Raw genomic sequence first — 12,719 nt, forward strand, 5'->3', positions numbered from 1 at the left:
GCCATGGATCGCTCTCCATTCTCCACGGCACCCAACACACAACACAGACACACCAAAACGTACGCGTGCTTCTCGATCGATCGATCGAACCTGCAGCAGGTGTCCAAGCGTCATGGCGGCAGCGAGCAGGGCGTCTCTGGTGCTGTTCCTGGTGGTGGCGACGAGCGCGGTGGTGGCGAGCATGCTGGCCGTGGCCCCGGGCGCGGGCGCGGCGACGACGGCGTGCGTCCCGACGCAGCTGACCCCGTGCGCGCCGGCCATCGTGGGGAACGCGGCGCCCACCGCGGCGTGCTGCGCGAGGCTCAAGGCGCACCCGGCCAGCTGCTTCTGCCAGTACAAGAAGAACCCCAACATGCAGCGCTACGTCAACTCCCCCAACGGCAAGAAGGTCTTCGCCGCCTGCAAGGTGCCCCTGCCCAAGTGCTGAATCAAGTGCATGCAGCTAGAGTAGTGCCTAGTCTGTTCCTTGTCGATGTCGACCTTGACCTCTCGCGGGCACGCACGCACTCTCGTGTATGGTACTTATGAATACTTGGCTGAGTTAGTATTTTGCTTGAGAATAAACGGAGACGTAGTAATTCAGTACTACTTCGTAGTTGGTACAGTGTGAGTCCTCTGCTCTGTGCAGACTTGGTATGTCATGTATTTATACGTGTCACACGTATACTATGTATGATGTTACAAAATGAATAAAAGTGTTGCCACTTCTGAGTTGACTTTGGACAGACTATAATACTTAAGAGCATCTCCAGTGCTAAATCGAACAAAACTGACAAGGTTCGGCTGAGTGCAGTTCGGTTTGAGAGAGCTGCAGTGTGGCGTCGGTGTTTGCTCAAAGAAACATTAAACAAATCGGAAAGTGACCCTGCCTAGGAGGTTTCACACACAACATTATCAATGGCTTGTCCTGTATAAAGATTTTTTTATTGAAACAGTCACGGCACGGTTCGGTGCTTGAGTTTGGTTCGCTTTTAGTTCTGACAACGAGCAGCCGAACAGTCTAGGGTTCTCGGTTCGATTTGCTTCTCCCTCGGTTCGATTCTGCATACACTGGAGGTGCCTAAGTGTAGACCAACATCTCCAATGCCAATTGTGATATCAGAAATGTCTCCCAACGTAGTAGTGACTTTTCTCCCTGCTGAATTTTGTCCAAAACCTAATCTTTCGACTGAAACCACTAGCCATGCGTTCAGGTTCAGGCCTTGTTCAGTTCGCAAAAACATGTGAAAAACGGCACTGTAGCACTTTCGTTTTTATTTGACAAACATTGTCTAATTATAGAGTAATTAGGCCTAAAAGATTCATCTCGCGGTTTACAGATGAACTGTGCAAATAGTTTTTGTTTTCATGTATATTTAATGCTTCATGCATGTGCCGCAAGATTCGATTTGACGGGGAATCTTGAAAAATTTTACGAACTAAACAAGGCCTCAGTGTTCTCATGTTTCGAGCACGTACGGCTACAGTCTCTGTCGGAAAGCCGTGATTCAGACAACACTAGACAAAGCATGAAAGCAACGTGCCGCACTGCCGCGAGGAGTGGGAAACTATCAAACTAGCGACCATAAAGCATGGTACTTCATCAGAGTGAGGCCTTGTTTAGATCCAATTTTTTTTTTAGATTTTGACACTATAGCACTTTTATTTTTATTTGATAAACATTATCTAATTATGGAGTAAATAGACTTAAAAGATTCATCCCACGATTTACATGCAAACTGTGCAATTAGTTTTTGTTTTTATCTATATTTAATGCGATTTAAAAGATTTGATGTGAAGAAGAATATTGAATTTTTTTTTATTTTTAGGGTGAAGTAAACAAGACCTGACTGTGAGTTCAAATAAAAAAAGGCACATAACAGAAACTGCTCTAATAAAGAAAAAGAAAACACATCCCCTATTCTTATTTAGGGGAACTACGGATATAGGACCCCGGCCTAAACTGTTGTATCATTTGGTCATTTGAGACTAGAGAGGATTTTTAACAGAGCGTTATCCTATATAAGCAAGTGGATTACAGTTTCAGACCTCTGATTCTCAATCAGGAGCAGCACTCATACATGTACCTATCGTTCAAGTTAAAGTGATTAACACTACAGTCAACTCAGTACTTTGGTAAAATTTAACATACTTAGACTCTTCAAGATTCTTAGAATGACTTATAATTTGGGACGGAGGGAGTACTTGGTATTTTGTATTTCATGGGGATCTAAACACACCTTAAATTGTTTTCTTCTAATAAAAATCTTTCACGTGAATAGCAAAACAGATCAGTAAAGCATGCAGGTAGAGCATCCCAAACCTCACTATTAAGAGTTCAAGACTCACAAATATTGTTTTGTTTTTTTAAAATTTTTGAAATGGAAACTCACAAATATTAATGACGTTGAACACTGATCATGCGGAAACGTCGTGGTCCGGCCCGACCGGTCGCGTGTATGGGCCTTGCTGCCTCGTCGACTTCAGCTCAGAATGGCCAGGGCCCAAGCGTTGGACATCCTTTGCAGCCCATGACTAGGTCCGACCTATTTTGTGGTGGACAGAGAAAAAAAGAAGTCCATTTTAACTCTCTGACTATCCGTAGTCTGATTTTTCTTACTTAACTTTGAAATTAGATATATTACCATTAAAGTTTTAAAACTGTTGAAAATTACGTTTCTGTCCTAATTGAGGTAGTTTGAAGTAGGTATTGTCATTTTATTAGTTAATAAAAATCCAATAAATACTTGATAGAATTTTTAAACCATGAAGTTTTTTGTATGTTTATAACATTTTTAATAAAATCTTAGAGATAGACTAGGACGTGACAAATCCAAATAAAAAATATTTATCTAGAGTTTGTGAAAGTATATCTAGAAGCTTGAAAAATTAGAGTGAACTCTAAAAAGAAAAAAAAAGATATCCAGAGAATCGTGATTTTTTTGAAAGTATTTTAGTCAATGTTTAAACATGTTTTAAAACTTTCCACGCTTAAAAATATACTTGACGCATCTAGTATGAATGCATCGTAAATAGTGAGCAAAGCAGACATGTTACGTTGTCTTTCAATCTTTCTATAATACAACATTGACCAACGCAGATATGTACAATTACTCCAATCTGAAAATGTATACCTTTTTTTTTCTTTGATTTCCTCTGGTGAGCGCGCATTCACGGTGCCGGCATCAAACCCAGCCGCTTACTCTAGGCCTTGTTTAGTTTCCGAGAAATTTTACAAAAGTTTTCAGCCATCATATCGAATCTTACGACATATATATGAAGCATTAAATATAAATTAAAAAATAATTAAATACACAGTTTATTTCTAATTTACGAGACGAATCTTTTGAACCTAGTTAGTCCATGATTAAAACAATATTTATCAAATACAAATGAAAATGCTACAGTATTCATTTTATAATTTTTTTGCAACTAAACATTTCTACCTCCTCTCCTCTAAACTCTGGTGTCTGGTCTAAAAGAAGGCTGTGATATGTTTCCCACCACTTTACACAATCACAAACGTGCGTGCTTCTTTTGTGTTGGAGTAGCGAAAATCTCCAAATTATTAATTAATCCCCAAAACAAAAGACACGCCCACAAAAAAACAATCAGAAAAAAAAAGAATATGAACGAGGAACATGCCGCGAAAATGAAACGTGCACGCGCGCGCGCGCAGCCCTCGAGCCGGAGACCGATCCGGCGGTCCGGTCCGTCCCCACCGTGCAGCCGTACTACACGCGCGCGGCGCGCGCGGGTGAGGTCATCCACCGGCCGACCGGTGGCGCGCCACCAGCAACCGAAGACCCCAACCGCCCCTCCCAACAAATCACACCCCGCCACGTGTTCCCGTGCCACCAACCGCGCCGCGCCGGCGGGCAGGTCAAAGTTGTGCACGGTGCACCAACAATGCACCGCCATGCGCCATCGCGACGCGACACGAGAGTTAAGTTTCGTCCACGTCCCGCCCCCGCGCCGCGCGCGCGCCGCCACCACCAAACCCAGATGTCCCGAGCCGGAGAGCCCCGTGGTAACCCAAGCAGCTGCGACCTCGTGTTGTGCTCATCGACCACGTGAACACGTGACGGCCGTGCGCTGCAAGCAACGGACGCCTTCGCCTCAAACCTCACTCGCCCTCGCCATGGTGGTGCCGGCTCTCCTCGGCTGGGGCGCCGTCGCCGTCCTCGTCTCCCTCGCCGCGGCGCCCGCGGTCGCCGACGAGGCGGCGCACTACTACAACCCCAGCGCGTGCCAGAAGTCGTCGTTCCGGTGCGGCGACACCGTGGACGTGCGGTACCCGTTCTTCCTCGCCAACGCCACCTACGCCGTCGTCGAAGGCGACACGGCCTACGCCAAGTCCTACTGCGGGTACCCCGGCATGGCGATCGCCTGCGACGAGGCCGGCGGCCGCGCGACGCTGAAGCTGAAGAGCGACAACTACACCGTGCTGGGCATCGACTACGACAAACACACCGTGACGGTCGCCGACGCCGACGTGCTAGCCGCCGGTGACGGCGGGGACGACTGCCCGAGGGTGGCGCACAACGTCACCGTGCCGCGGGAGACGTGGCTGAACCTGTCGGACACCGCCAACGACAACCTCGTCTTCTTCTACGACTGCGTCTTCACGTCATCAGAGACGACGACCCTTCCGCCGCCGGCGTCCGTCCTGCCGCCGATCAACTGCAGCAGCTTCCGGAACCCAACCGGGGCCAAGTCTTTCGTGGTGGTGGAGCGGGACATGAGGCTGCAGGACGACTGGCCGCGGGAGTGCAAGCAGCCGCTCGTCGCGCCGGTGCTGAAGAAGCTCCTGAGCCCTGATGAGGATTACCTCTTGCGTCTCAACAGCGACGGGTATGGGCAGCTGCTGAAGCAGGGGTTCCAGCTGACGTGGGACCCCAGCGCCGGGTCCTGCTACTTCTGCGAGAACTCCGGCGGGCAGTGCAGCTACAACCAGGTCGGCGAGTTCATCGGCTGCCTCTGCTCCGACGGCCGTGTGCGTAGCCCTGACTGCGGTAAGTTCCTCCTTCTGCACTTTTTACTGTTACTAGTGCTAAACTTTGACACTCAAGAGAAAAATGACCACCGTGTGTACCAATTGCCTGGTAGTAGAGACGTGACTGTCGAAAAGCCAGACATCAATTAGCAGTAGAACATAGTTCCGGTTCTGTCCTGTGGTTTCTGATCCTTTTACGAGCAGCGCAACGGCAAACCATGTGGCGAAGGAGTTGAGCCCTAGTCGCAGCTGGTGGGCAGCGAGCCAAACAACGGGATCCGTCCCGTCGTTGTTCATGAGATCGATAGGACACGATGGAAACGGGGGCCGTCGCCAACCCTGACCTAGCGCGGCGTGCCACCGGAGAGAAGCAAATGTCTGATGCGGATGGTCATCTTGTTCGTCAACCATCCGCAAGAGGCGCAGCCTCAAGTCTTTGACCTTGTCGTCCTTGCACTGCATTTTCCGAGAGTCTCTTTCCCTTGGATTGGAGCCGTGCCGTCGAGGACAGAAGAAACAGACCGAATCACTGACGCACTGCACGTCCCTACGTTGACACCACATGCTGCTCCGTTCTCGGCCATCCTATCTTGACCTGTGCCAACGGACCATGACCACTGCAAGGACCACGAAACCACCGGTTTAAGTAGCAGCACCCGGCCGTGTCTACCACCTCTGACTGAGCACCCGTGTATCTTTGCTCCCGCCGGCATCCCCCGCTCCCCTTTGCAGTGCTGCAATGGCTCATTCAGAGCAAATGCATCGCCTGAGTCTAGCACTAACACCACTCCTCGTCACCCTACTCCTGACATCACTGCCCCAATGCGAGCCACAGCCCGACGACCGGTACAGCAGCTGCACGCCGACGCCGTACAGCTGCGGTTCAGTCCAGTTCGACGTCGGCTACCCGCTGTCGGTGGACGGCGGCGCCGACCGGCCGGACTACTGCTCGTTCCCGGGGTACCGCCTCTCCTGCACGAGCACGAACGGCAGCAGCAAGCTGCTGATCACCATGAATCCTCCCGCCGGCGGCGCCTGGACGTTCCAGGTGACGGGCGTCGACTACGAAAACCGCCTCCTCACACTCGTCGACCAGGGCCTGGCGCAGCAGACGTGCCTGCAGCCGTACCGGAACACCACCATCGACGGCGCCCTGTTCGCCTACACCGACCGCGACCAGTTCCTGACGGTGTACGTCAACTGCAGCGGCGGCGGCGGATCGCTGCCGTTGGTGGTCGATGTGCTCTCGTGCCTGTCCGGGGGCACGTCCTACTACAGCACGGACAACGGGACGGTGGCGCCGGACTTGCTAGGGACGTGTAGCTCCACGCTGGTTGTGCCTTACAACTCGTCCATGGCTGCTGCGGCTGGGAGCTCTGGCCTTGGGAATGCCGTAAGAGGTGGCTTCGCCGCGCGGTGGACGGCGGGTGCGGGGTGGTGTCGAGACTGTGAGAATTCCGGAGGGCGATGTGGATATAACTCCACCAGTCCTACTGATCACACCTGTTACTGCTCTGATGGTACAGTTATTGGAGCATGTTCGTCAGGTATCTTCTGTCCCCCAAAATCAAGATTGGCAAACCGAGGTTTATTGTTTCTATCATGATATCAAGGCTGCTGTGTAGTTGGCTAGTGTAGAAAACTACTAAGTACTCCCTCCATATAGGATTTAGAAATCGTTTAGGACAGCGACACAGTCTCCAAAACTCAACTTTAACCTCTTATTTTTATAAAAATATTTAGGAAAAAAATGATATATGTATAGTTTTATAAAAGTATTTTTCAATTCAAATTCATTCATATAATTTTCACATTTGCAAACTCAACAGTTTAAAAGTTATTGATGATTTATATTCCCAATATTTGATCCAAATCTTGTCCAAAACGACTTCTAAATTCTATACGGAGTGAGTACAAACTAGTGTGATACAGACATTATTATTTTTGAATAGCATATTGGTATAGTTCTGGCCTGAATTTATATGAACTCTATTGGAGCGACTGATAGAAACTGAATGCAATCTCAATCGCAGTAGCAGGCCGTGACATATATTTGACTCAAGGTGCGCATTTGGCATGGTTCAAATGACCCAGTCTGATATTGCTTACGCCATACCTGAAGTCCTGAACTGAACGTAAAATTTCAAATTCCTCTAGTATTGGTCCATTACTTTGTCTATGGAAACTTTTGCTTCTTGATATTGACACTTCACCTAGACTGGTAATCAATTGTTGACTTGAAGATTAGTAGGAACTGTAGAATTAATTAAGTTGACGACACAAGGCAAACTAAGTACCCTCCAATGTGACCCTTCGTCCCTTCCTGAAAGGAAATCCAAATTGGTTGTTCTCATCTCCATGACAGTGACATTCCTATTAACAACAAGATAAAAAAGATGTGGGCGAAGAACTGGACTTTGATAGTTTTCTTAGCATAGTTCTTTCATTTTCTTCTTAATGCAAGTTTAATGTCTATCTGATTGAATAGTTAATATTAGTTGACAAGCAGTAGATGCTTTTTTTGAAAGTAAAGACAGAAGCTCTGCCGCTCAATTAAGAAGGAAATAGAGTTTCATGTACAGGCACCCATAGTGCCAAAAAAATCCGGTCATAGGACCAATTGAAACACCGGCCATAGAGCTAACACATAGAAGCCAGCGTTCATGCGCTTATTGACAGTGGGCCTAACTACTCTGAAGAATGAGATAGAATTGCAACTAATTTTGTTGCAACAGAACATGACCCATTGGGAGTTTATGTAGTATAATGACCCGCGTTTCATAACTTTTTTCCACTTCTTTTGCAGGATCGAAGAATAACAAAAAAGCAATTACAATAGGTAAATTCTGAACCTATGTCTGCTCTACCAGAAATACTGTAATCTTACATGGATAATTGGATATATGAACTGTAAATAATTCATCGTTTGATCAAATATCATTTAAATGATTCATTGTTGTTGTTACAAAAATTCCGCAGCTAGGGACACTTAGATCAATTGTCTTTGACTGAAGGCTTGCTTTAGTTTATTGTGGCAATGATTGATTTTAATTTATTTTTCTTTAGAAATATTGCAGACAATATAAGCACACTGTGGTACTGTGATTGTCATCACCATAATAGTGATGAGTGCAGTGTGCTAGCAGAAATTACGCAAGTGGGCTTGCCACCCTACAAGTTCCCAAACCCCATGCACCTGTTCTTTCCTGAACAATGTCCTCACCATTTGCAAAAATTGCAACTTCAGGGACCTCCATAGCTGCCGGCGTTTTGTCTTTGCTTCTTGTGGTCATGACGTGCTTGTACATCCGCAAGAGAAGGCAGTACAACTTGACCTCGTCCTCCAGGCTTCTCAAGCCCACTGCCTCCGGCGGGACGCCGCGTTCCATAGGTAGCACCACTGACATGGAGTCCGGCAGCGTCCACAGCCTGCAGACGCACCACTTCACATACGAGGAGCTGGAGGAGGCAACTGACAGCTTCAGTGGCACCATGGAGATCGGCGATGGCGGCTTCGGCACAGTGTACAAAGGTACACATCACACTGAATGAAAACACTATTAGCAAGATCTTTTTTTTCAGTTTGTTGATTGACATGCAATTTTACGTTGGTTTGTGATGTGTTCATCAGGGCATCTCCGAGATGGGCGCGAGGTGGCCGTGAAGCGCCTGTACAACAACAGCTGCCGGCGCGTGGAGCAGTTCCTGAACGAGGCGGCCATCCTCTCCCGCCTGCGCCACCCGAATCTGGTGCTGTTCTACGGCTGCACCTCCAGCCGCAGCCGCGAGCTCCTGCTGGTGTACGAGTTCGTGCCCAACGGCACCTTGGCGGACCACCTCCACGGCGACCACGCCGCGGAGCGCGCGCTCACCTGGCCGCTCCGCCTCGGCGTCGCCGTCGAGGCGGCCGCGGCGCTCGCCTACCTCCACGCCGTCGAGCCGCCCGTCGTGCACCGCGACGTCAAGACCAGCAACATCCTCCTCGACGCCAACTTCCACGTCAAGGTCGCCGACTTCGGGCTGTCCCGCCTCTTCCCGCTCGACGTCACGCACGTCTCCACCGCCCCGCAGGGCACCCCGGGGTAAATTAAAGCCATGACGACTGATCGACATTGACGAGCAAGATCGAAGCTCGTGCTGCTCTGTTATTTACCCTCGTGGCAATGGTTGGCATGTGCAGGTACGTGGATCCAGAGTACCACCAGTGCTACCAGCTGACGGACAGGAGCGACGTGTACAGCTTCGGCGTCGTGCTCGTGGAGCTCATCTCGTCGAAGCCCGCCGTGGACGTGACCCGCGACCGCAGCGAGATCAACCTGGCCGGCATGGCCATCCACAAGATCCAGCAGTGCCAGCTGGAGCAGCTGGTGGACCTCGACCTCGGGTACGGCTCCGACGAGGCGACGAGGAAGGCGATGACGATGGTCGCCGAGCTGGCGTTCCGGTGCCTGCAGCAGAACGGCGAGATGCGGCCGCCGATCAAGGAGGTGCTCGACGCCCTTAGGAGCATCCAGGAGGACGGGTTCGGGAAGAAGGGAGATGCGCTCATCGCGCCGCGCTCGCCTGACACCGTGCACGCTCCGTGGGATAGCATGAGTACAACCCCCAGTATTAGCCAATGACAATAATAAGCACCTTGACGAGTAGTCACGGTAGTACGACAAGATCCGTGGCCCAAAGATGTCATGACTTGATGGGTGTCATTTTGTTGAGATCTAAAGTGCTCCCGATCGATATATGTAGAAATAGAATAGAGATTTTGGCCTCTTGGTGGTGTAAATTATGTCTCTCTTTGCACCTTTCAAACAGCATGTAAATGTATATATATTAGCTTGTTCGCTTTGGCAGAAAAGTCATGTCTAAAAGTATTGGTCGCTGATTTATTGTAAGACAAAAACATTGATAAATGGCTGATAGATTCGACAGATAAGCTCAAACGAATAGGCTAGAAATTATTGTCACTGTATATTAAACGAGTGGCAGCTGGTAACATCTTCTGCTCGCTGAGTCAGGGGCCATTTGGAATAGAGGAATATCAGAGGAAAAATGAAGCCATTCCATAGGAAAGGAAAGCAACCAATGCGTTTGGAACAAAGGAATTGGAGAGAAACTTTCTAGAGAAAAAGGCAATGAGAGTTGTACTTTTGGATGAAAGAAAAAATACACTCCATGCCATGGGAATTTTTCTTCCAACGCTTGCTCCCACACATCCATGTGCTAATACTTTACCCCTCAACACTCTAATATAGTGTATTCTAGCAATAAAAAATATCCTTAATATATTCCAAAGGATAAAATCTAATTTTACATTAAATATTTTATATTTATCAACCAATCACCCTCAATCACGTCGATGGTAGTGTCTGATTAGAAAACAAAATGAGAGTACATATGTTTTTTATGTTTTCTATTGATTTGTCTTTTAGATGGAGGGGCAGCCGGGTAGGGGGTGGGGAGCAAAAGACCCCAAGCTTAAAATTTTCAAATTTTCAATCAAGTTTAGATAAAATTTACATTGTTATTCCCTTTAATAAGATAACATTCACATTTCTGGCTCGTCACTGTGTGCACACCACTACTCAACTTGTGGAAGAAGAAAGAAGTGTAGCAAGTAGCATTCATTCCATTCTTGATCAGGTGTTGAAGGAAATTGAAGATCTTAGGCTTACCTTTCAGGAGTTTTTTTTTAATGTTAATAGATCTTGTCATAAGTTAGCGTATGTTTTAGCGGAACAAGTCACGAGCACGCGTCGGAGATGTAGCTTGTAACTCTGGCGTATGTGTATGAACCAGTGATGTTTGAGGCTTCAGCCGGTTGAATGAAAGCCAACTGAGTCACACAAAAAAATGCTAACGAGACACGTTGGTGGGAGTCCGCCGTTGGCTAGGGCCTTGTTTACTTCCCAGAAAATTTTGCAAAATTTTTCACATTCTTCGTCACATCGAATCTTTAGACGCGTGCATGGAGTATTAAATATAGACGAAAATAAAAACTAATTGCACAGTTTAGTCGGAATTGGCGAGACGAATCTTTTAAGCCTAGTTAGTCTATGATTGGACAATATTTGTCAAATACAAACGAAAGTGCTACAGTGTCGATTTTCTAAAATTTTTCGGAACTAAACAAGCTACAGTGTCGATTTTCTAAAATTTTTCGGAACTAAACAAGGCCTAGGTTTGCGCGTGTCTTCCTTTCAGTGCGTGTTGGCTGGGTCCTTTGGTGCATGATTGAGGTCTTGTCCTTTGGTGCATGATTGAGGTCTTATTTAGTTGGCTAAAAGAAAAATTTTTAAATATCACATTGTGGGGGTATAAACCTCTATACCCTCATTGGCCTATATGGGCCGCACCATCAGAGGTGGCTCGGTCCATAGGATGAAGACGTGCGACGCACGACTGATCGGCGTGCACCGCAAGACTACAAGATATTGTATCAAATAGGATACTTTGTTTGTAACTCTGTCCCTTCAGGATATATAAGGAGGGGCAGGAGTCCCCTAGAGGACAGGTCATACACGACATATCATCTCAGCACAATTCAATACAATCAGACGCAGGACGTAGGTATTACGCCCACACGGCGGCCGAACCTGGATAAAAACCTTGTCCGTGTCTTGCGTCACCATCAAGTTCGTAGCTTGCGCACCGTCTACCGATAAACTACTACCGTGGGTATACCCCAAGGTAGACTGCCAACTAGTTTTCGTCGACACACATCGGATATACCGACACACATTTAAAGTATTAAATATGATTAATAAAAAGCAAATTATATGGCTCATCTAGAAACAGCGAGACAAATTTATTAAGACTAATTAATCTATCATTAGAACATATGGGTTACTATAGCAGTTATGGCTAATCTTAGACTAATTAGTCTTAAAAGATTGGTCTCGTGATTTACAACTAAACTGTATAATTAGTTTTTTTATCTACATTTAATGCTTCACATGTATTAAAAATCGATGTGATGAGTGCCCGCACGATGCCAATACCTCCGGGATTTTTTACTTATCATTTCATCCCTAGCAGTAGCTCAACAAATATGGTAAAAATCTATAACATAGCTTAAAAACATAAATTTTTTCTTTTTTAAAAAATATCTTTCAGTAGATTTTTTTTTTCTGCACGCATTGCGTGTCACAAGATCCTTAAAGGGCTTATTTGGATTTCTAGATTAAGATGAATATATGGGCATACAAAAGCCCTAAGGTCTATGGACTACAACCCTTTGTAAGGTCTTGTTTGGTTGGAGAAAAGTCTTGATTTTGGCTACCGTAGCACTTTCGTTTACATTTGACAAACGTTGTCCAATTATAGAATAACTAAGCTTAAAATATTCGTCTCGCGAATTACAGTCAAACTTTGCAATTAGTTTTTGTTTTCATCTATATTTAATGCTCAATACATGTGCCGCAAGATTTGATGTGACGGAGAATCTTGAAAAGTTTTTGGTTTTTAGGGTCAAAAAAACAAGACCTAACTAGACACAAAAGATTCAATTACGTGTAAATTATATAATTATTTAATTTTTTATTTATATTTAATGCTCTATATATATATCTAAAATTTCGATGTGATAGAGGACTTTGAATTTTTTTTAGAAATGGGCCGAGTGTCAAACTAGACATCAGGCTTGATCAGTCTTGTCCGGAGTTGGGCCTACTCAGCCAGCCGCAACGGGCCAGAAATCTTGGGATTTTCGCTTCCCCAACTTGCGGCCGAGCCATCGTCTCCAACAAAT

At 46.7% G+C, this 12,719-nt stretch overlaps 2 protein-coding genes across 3 annotated transcripts; both read left to right on the forward strand.

The window, feature by feature from the left end:
• On the forward strand, window positions 1-721 carry LOC8061116 (probable non-specific lipid-transfer protein 2). Its single transcript, XM_002440151.2, has one exon. The coding sequence runs from the start codon at window positions 113-115 to the stop codon at window positions 425-427; it is 315 nt and encodes a 104-aa protein (XP_002440196.1). The 5' UTR covers window positions 1-112; the 3' UTR covers window positions 428-721.
• Window positions 3,921-9,852, forward strand: LOC8061117 (LEAF RUST 10 DISEASE-RESISTANCE LOCUS RECEPTOR-LIKE PROTEIN KINASE-like 1.2). Of its 2 annotated transcripts, none has more exons than XM_021447004.1 (5): window positions 3,921-4,994; window positions 7,782-7,814; window positions 8,223-8,507; window positions 8,607-9,057; window positions 9,156-9,852. In XM_021447004.1, the coding sequence occupies exons 1-5, from the start codon at window positions 4,121-4,123 to the stop codon at window positions 9,595-9,597; spliced, it is 2,085 nt and encodes a 694-aa protein (XP_021302679.1). In that variant the 5' UTR covers window positions 3,921-4,120; the 3' UTR covers window positions 9,598-9,852. The 2 variants fall into 2 exon arrangements, with proteins under 2 accessions (XP_021302679.1, XP_021302680.1); XM_021447005.1 differs by lacking the exon at window positions 3,921-4,994 and adding an exon at window positions 5,046-6,522.

Source organism: Sorghum bicolor, chromosome 9 (assembly GCF_000003195.3).
Source record: "Sorghum bicolor cultivar BTx623 chromosome 9, Sorghum_bicolor_NCBIv3, whole genome shotgun sequence".
NCBI classification, from domain to species: Eukaryota; Viridiplantae; Streptophyta; class Magnoliopsida; order Poales; family Poaceae; genus Sorghum; species Sorghum bicolor.